The sequence below is a fragment of the Cariama cristata genome, unplaced genomic scaffold (genome assembly GCF_000690535.1).
Source record: "Cariama cristata isolate BGI_N322 unplaced genomic scaffold, ASM69053v1 scaffold32245, whole genome shotgun sequence".
Lineage (NCBI taxonomy): Eukaryota > Metazoa > Chordata > Aves > Cariamiformes > Cariamidae > Cariama > Cariama cristata.
Window position 1 is genome coordinate 12115 of NW_009618682.1, and position 7071 is coordinate 19185.

At 42.9% G+C, this 7071-nt stretch overlaps 1 protein-coding gene across 1 annotated transcript in view; it reads left to right on the forward strand.

Annotated features, from left to right (window-relative positions):
• Nucleotides 1–213: 213 nt before the first annotated feature.
• Nucleotides 214–7071, forward strand: part of CREB5 (cAMP responsive element binding protein 5) — an 11282-nt gene continuing 4424 nt past the window's right edge. Inside the window, exons 1-2 of the mRNA XM_009700957.1 lie at nt 214–363; nt 3231–3554. Of these exons, the coding sequence (XP_009699259.1) occupies nt 214–363; nt 3231–3554 (474 nt within the window). The remainder of the gene's footprint in view (nt 364–3230; nt 3555–7071) is intronic.

Genomic DNA, 7071 nt, shown 5'->3' on the forward strand with positions numbered 1-7071 from the left:
ACTAAAGCAGCTGTTTGCAATTAGCACACATAAAAAGAACAATAACAAAAATGCAGCCTGCCCTTCCAGCTCTACACATACTCAATGCAAAGAGTTCACCAAGTTCTGGTAATTTTCCCTCCCTGTGCTCTAACTAAAACATCCAAAACAATTGATCTTGCTGAAGACCAAACGGAAAAAAAAATAATGTTTATCATTGCCCAAATGTTTCCGATGGGCAGCAGCGACTGGTCAATGGAGGATAAACGTTGCTGCGGGTACGTGTGCAGGCAGGGCTCTCACTGCTGCGGAGCTGATCTAAGCACGAAGTTAACAGGAGGCGAGGGCCGGGCGATGACTGTTGCTGCACTGGGACGGGATGAGGTAGAGAGCTGGTTTCTTACCAGGACTGGGATCCAGGGCAGCTGGCGCACCCTCCCATTGGGAACAGTGAACAAGGAGCTTGTAAAATACACAGACCAAATGGAAATGACCCCTATTGACTGAAACCAGCTGCATGTCAGACCTCTCACTGTCTCTCTTGATTTGCTATCTCAAATAAATGGATGTGGTAGAAGGGGCTATGGAAAGAAAACAAAATAATTTATTCTCCTTGAAGTCGCGCCACACTAATAAGCCACAGTTTTTACAGCTGAAAAAAATGTTTATTCGCAGATTAAGTTTTCCCCTCCTTTTTTTTTTGGCTTTGAAAGTCTGCAGTTTAGAATAAGGCATGCTGTAGTTCAGTTTCAGAGGTCTTTGACAAATATAGCGTTGGTAGATTTTGTTAGGTATTCATCACATAAAACTTCTGGCTAATGAGAGCTTGGTTATTTTGCATTTTGATTCAGAAAATAAAGTTATGACACCTTTCGTTTGTGCTTTGGCTTAGATCTGCGTGGTGGCTCAGCCCCATGAAAAAGGTCTTAGCGAGTTTTGAAGAAGAATGATGTGCAGAACAACTTGACTTATTAATGTGTTGTTTTCCATATTTTTCCTAATACACTCCTGGGCAACACCAGTTATTTTAAGCATTGTGAAGAGCTGCTTGCAGTAACCAGGGTAGCACTTGATTTCGGAAACGTTAAGGATGACAGCTGCTCAAATCCTCCATTTTATACCCAGGATGGGTTACTGCTATTGATATCTGATTGAGCTCCGTTCTGACTTTGGAGGTAGGGAAGGAGGTATTTAACCTCCCCGCCATAGTTGCCTTGGTCTCTTTTTGAGAAGATCATCAGGTTGTGACACCTGCCATAGTACCATCATGGTTTGATAGGCTTTCTTAAGGAAACTTCTTAGAAGTCATCAGTCTAGTATTCCTTCATGCAAACTGAGGCACTGATGTATCTTTTCTTTTATTTTAAAGTCTTGTTCAGCCAATTGATCATTAGTGAAATAAGCCACTGAATTTGGATTAATGGATCTATTAGCGTGTCTCAGTGGAATGACCTTCATGAAGTCTGCAAAAACACGCAGGGTACAAAAATTTGACATTTTGAATTGACCCGGTTACTTCTTTTTGCCTTCCACAACCTGCTTTTTTCTCTCTAATACTTTTCTTTTTTTTTTTTTTTCCTCTTTTGAATAATTTGTTTCTTCCTCATTCCCAGGTGCACAAACACAATAGGGTAGCAGCTTTGAACACAGGAGCCTTTACCTGTGGCCTTGCTCTGGAGTTGCACAGACAGATGTTATTTCAATATAAAGCAGATTGAAGTTCCCATCCATAGGTTCTGAGTGTCCTGGAATTCACTCTCTTTGCTTTAAAGACAAAATGAAAATCCAGTTCAATCTGGTCATTGCTCCTTCACTGGCAGATTTTAGCCACATTGGCTTGTAGGATCTTCTGACCATCATCTGTGACTGACAGATATTGCTGTGGGTAAAGGCACACTTCTGTCCTCGTACCACTGCTGTTTCTTGCTGGCTGTCCTATAGGTGTCATTCCTTACTGATGAGCTACCTGCTATTCATTAAATCCTCTGGTTGGATAATGAATTGTGAGCTAGTTGATGGGTTATTCAGATCATGTGAGTCTGGCATCAAGTGATACCATGTACCTTCTTCCTTCCATTTTTATCTTACCATTCTCTGCTGAGTAATTACTTGCATTAGCGAGAGTAAACCAAGCTTATGCTGACTACTTCAAAAATGTTAAGAGGTAAAGAGGTCTTGGGTGGCTGCCTGTAAGGAATGTTCTACATTGAGCAAGATGCAGAACCACGGGTGTGAAAGAGGTTTCTGTGGGTTTGGAAGGAGCCCTTCTCCTAGTTGACATCTCTCAGGCTCTACCTTTGGGACGCTGTTCTAGGACACCAGTGGTTTCAGTAGTTCAAGGGTAGGATGACACCAGTGAGGTGTCTGTACGCCGGTACAGCTCACAGCTTTGGGATGACCCTGTAACTGCACTGAAAGGGAGCCTTTCTTTCTCTGTATTTCAGCTATAGCCTTAGTACCCAAGGGCCCTATCCTGCAGTCCAAAATGTGGCAGTCCTTCCCATTGCCCTTTGGTGGTGTTCAGGTAAAAGTGAACAAATCCCATTGATATTATGGAGAGTTTTGCTCTGCTCAGGACTCTGGGACCCAATCTAGTGACAGTACAAAAGACGAGGAGTACAAAACAGAGAAAGGGATTAGCATGCGATAACAACACAGCAGACGTTTGAACTTCCCAGCAAAGAAGGGCGATCAGGTTGATGCCACCCTTGTTATTTTCCTGTCTTTCTGATGAAAGAACAGGTTGGGTACTAGTAAGACTGTAGAATATATTTAAGCCTGAATTTGAAAGTCACGTGAATGCAATGTATTTATCAATGAGTCTGTTAAATAATATCTGTAGTAAAAACAAGAGGGGAACTTTGCTTCACCTTTATTTTAATCAGGCTTTCTTTTTTAGAAGTTGCAAGAATACAAGCTTGATGAAGCTAATGCTACTGAGCTGGCCAAAGAGAAAAGGATGAAAGCCAGTTATTTTTCCTCAGCAGCACAGTAGGAAATGTGTAACCGTTAAATTTCAGTTCAGATGTTTATATCTTTACATATTTACAGTGGAAAACTAGATTAGAGCCCAAGAATATGTTCTTTCTCAAACTGAAATAAGATGCCTTTTATCGAGGAACAGCAAGAAAAAAACTAAATAAATCTCGGAACACAGGACAAGGCACCATTTCTACAACAGCAGAAATCTTACTCTGATTGCTGAGATCATCATGTATGAATGTTGAATTTTCTGCCTTGTTCTGTTCCAGAGACTGAAGGCAGCCCTGACTCATCATCCTGCCGCCATGTCGAATGGGAACATGAACACCATGGGCCACATGATGGAAATGATGAGCTCGCGGCAGGACCAGACGCCACACCATCATATGCACTCACATCCTCATCAGCACCAGACACTGCCACCTCATCATTCATACCCACATCAACACCAGCATCCAGCGCACCATCCTCATCCTCAGCCTCATCACCAGCAGAACCATCCCCACCACCACTCTCACTCGCACCTTCACGCACACCCGGCACATCACCAGACCTCGCCGCACCCCCCGCTGCACTCAGGCGGACAAGCACAGGTAGACCTTCATGCCATGCTGCATCACTGAGTTTTGCTGTTATGTGGAGTTAAAGCCTGATCCCTGTCTTGTTTCTTCCTGCACACATGTCTTGTTAGATACAAGCCCCTCAGGCGACTCATAAACGTCTGCTACCGGTGGTGGGGAAGCACAAACTTTATTCAGAAAATGGAGTGAAGCAACAACTTGTTTTGCTGCTTAACTTGCTAGAGATTTGTAATATCTTACTTTATAAGGAGCTCCAAGGTTTTTCAGTGCTCTGAGCTCTGCAAATTGCCACATATCCTTTTATGGATGAGGTTGATTATGGAGATTAGCATATTATATACGTTGCTTAACATGCTTGAACCTGAACTTCTTAGGCCAAGATTTAAAGAGCTGTATGTGTTCTACCTGCAGAAATGCATAGCACAATCTTCGGTGAAGTAAAATGGCACTGGTGTGTGTGTGTGGATGTGTTCAAGACTGGAGATAGTAGAGTTAGTTCTAAGGTAAGATACACTGGTTTAGAGGAGGAGAAGAAAGGATCCAGACCCTGTGAAGGGGATAGCAGCCCCTGTCTGCAGAGTATGAGAGAAAGCCAAGGTTAGCTGACAGTGCGGGAAACAGTTGGTGGATGTTGTCACAGCAGAAAGGCCAGTCCAAGGAAAGAGATTTAAACCAGGCAGGCAATTTTGAATTGGATTCAGATGATAAGAATTCAGTGAAGGTCTCCATTGAATGAGATGGAGGTCTCAATTTTTGGACCAGGCATATTGGCTTCAGGAATTTGGATAATTCAATATCTGAACTGAATGTTTCTTGAACTACTGAACTAGTGAGCACAGACTTCAGCAGACTCATTTTTAAGAGTAATTCCATTCATGTCTTAAGATGATAGGCTTCTGCATCAGGATCACACAAGAAAACTAAAGCTCTGGGGGCAGTGACTGTAACATGTCAGGTCTGGGGAGCAAATTTAAGGAGTACAAGCGGGCAGTGCGTAGAACGAGGACAAAGAGGAGTGCCAGCCATAAGAAGTTCAATCTGTGAAGTATTGTGTTGCTTGCAAATACCTTTCAGACAAGCTCTTAGAAAACATTAAAGAAAATGAGAGGATTTGGCTGGCATCCCAGTGTCCCACAACATTAACTATTTACTAACATCTAGCTTTATTATTGCAGAGGCTGCAAGCACATGGGATTTCCCTAAAGCATTTGCTAATGTAAAATGAATTGTCAGCTTTAGAGAAACAGTCTAAATAAGAGAGCAGCAGACTCCCCTGTGAGAAGATGTCCAGAGCTTTCCTAAGTTTTGTTCAGTTTTTACTTTGTGAATTCAATTATTTTCCCATCTGTTAATGAGTTATTCTCCTTGGAGTTGTTTAAAAACTCCAATAAAAAGACATTATCTCATAACAGAGAAACCAAAAGTAACCTGATGGCTGTCTTGGAGATCCACGAGAGAGGAAGGATAAAGTTGTGCTTAGCAGACTGAGGACTCCATGGATGAGATGGAAGAAGTCACTTAACCTCTCTGAGGCCTTTAAAACAAGGGTAATAGTACTGACACCTCACCGAGGGGCTGGGAGGATAAACACGTTAATGCAGGTGAGGGAGTCAGATACCATGGTATGGAGCACTGCTGCAAAACATCCATATTACCACTTTTAACAGGTGAGGAGAAAACAGCTACCAGACCAAACAAACCTCTCAGTTTTAAAGATAAGATCAATGAGCCAGTGGCCTTCCTCTGGACCCACTCGAGCAGGTCTGTGTCTTTCTTACACTCATTCCAGTTAGGACAGCCTAGACTTCTTGTGCTTTGTGTTCCCTGTCAGCTAGGCACCCCAAAAGACTTGCAGGTGGGCAAGAGGAGATACGGGCACGAGGGTAGGTGGGCTGAATGGCAGCCACAAAGCTATGGCAGATTCATCCTGTGTCCCAGCACCACACCATCTCTGGAGCTGGGCTTGTGCAGTCGGATGAGCTTTGCCATGCACAGCGTGTCACTGGAGGCAACAGGCCCTGTCAGGGATCAGGGAGGTCTTCACCTTGTCACCAAGAGGAGGGGAATGGAGGGTGATGGAGTCGGAGTCTATGGTCAGTGGTTTCCCCAGGCAGCGGAGCTCTTGGTGCGTGTCTGCTCCCGTGGTGCGAAGGCAATTGTGATTTCTGAACAGATACATCAGTGCGGAGAAAAGAAGGGTTTGCTGAGTAATAACCACATGGTTATTACTTTCTAAGCTCATCCATAGTCCCCACGGTAATGGCCTCTTTGGGGGTCAGACTGCTCCAGCAGACTTTAATTTTATGGTGCATTTTACTAATTGTTAAGCTCCTTATTCTGAGCCAGATTCTTCCATTCCGAACCACCTGCCAAATGACAGCATGGTCCACGCTGCTGTAAGCCGTGTTCTTCCATGTTGAGACTGTTATTTTTCTACACCACACCCTTCTGTAATGTCAGAATTCACTTCATGCTTTTCAGCTACCATTTTGATACACAGGAGCCCAATGAATTATGCTTTCGTAGAATGAGTGAACAGGTATTAGTTTTGTGGTAAGTTGCAAGGAACAGAGAGAAATATTGAATCAAGCATAAAAGTAGCAATCACCTTCTGATAGGCATCTTTGTGAGAAAGTGAGATATTTTATCAAATTGTAGCTATGTTGCCTCAACTACTACAAAAATGATACTATTATTCTTGTGTTAGTCGCATGAAGGTTTCTTCATATCAAACTTGCCAGAGTGATAGCTTAAGCAGAGTAGGGGTTTGGCTGTCATTTCATTATCTTAGCTGTTCTACGTTTGTTTTCATTATAGATACATGAGTAGCATCCTCTAAAAAAAAATACTAACCTCAATTTTACTATATGTTCATTTTCTTTCTTACGTCCCTAGGCAGGGCAGCAAAATCCTGCTAGAGAATGATGCTTAGACAGTTACTAAGATATAACCTAACAGATTTCAGGGTTAAGAGCTATCTAGTAAACTAGAGTCAGTTAATTATCCCACGTGACATTATTAGTGATGTAATTGCAACCTTTGTAATTAATATCTTCCAGAGACAGAGAGAAGATTTTGTTGTTCTGAAAATGCACTCTGACTGTCCAAAGACTGACTGGTGCATTCTGAAAACAAAACGACACACTAGTTATTCAGGAGAAAATGACCATATAAGGGGAAAAAAAAAAGAATTGTACAGTTACCTTTTTCTGCCTGTGTAGCAGACCCTACTGAGAGAGTTAAGAAACAAGAATTTTTAAAGCTGAATGAAAAAGGAGAGAATGGGATGAGGAAAGCTTTCGGTGTCGAGAAACATAAATAACAGATTTCTGAAGTCTGGAAAGGTGTTGCGTGCGAGAAAATGAGAAGCCTTTGATGAGGTGTTGACATTAAAAGGGATATCTGAGGCCTCTGCACTCAGACATATTGCTAAAGAAGTGGTGTGCCCAGCCTCGGTGGACAGGGAGCAGCTGGCATCCCTCAGCGGCAATCTCCCGGCAGCAGCCTGGGGATGCCGGTGGGGACGGGG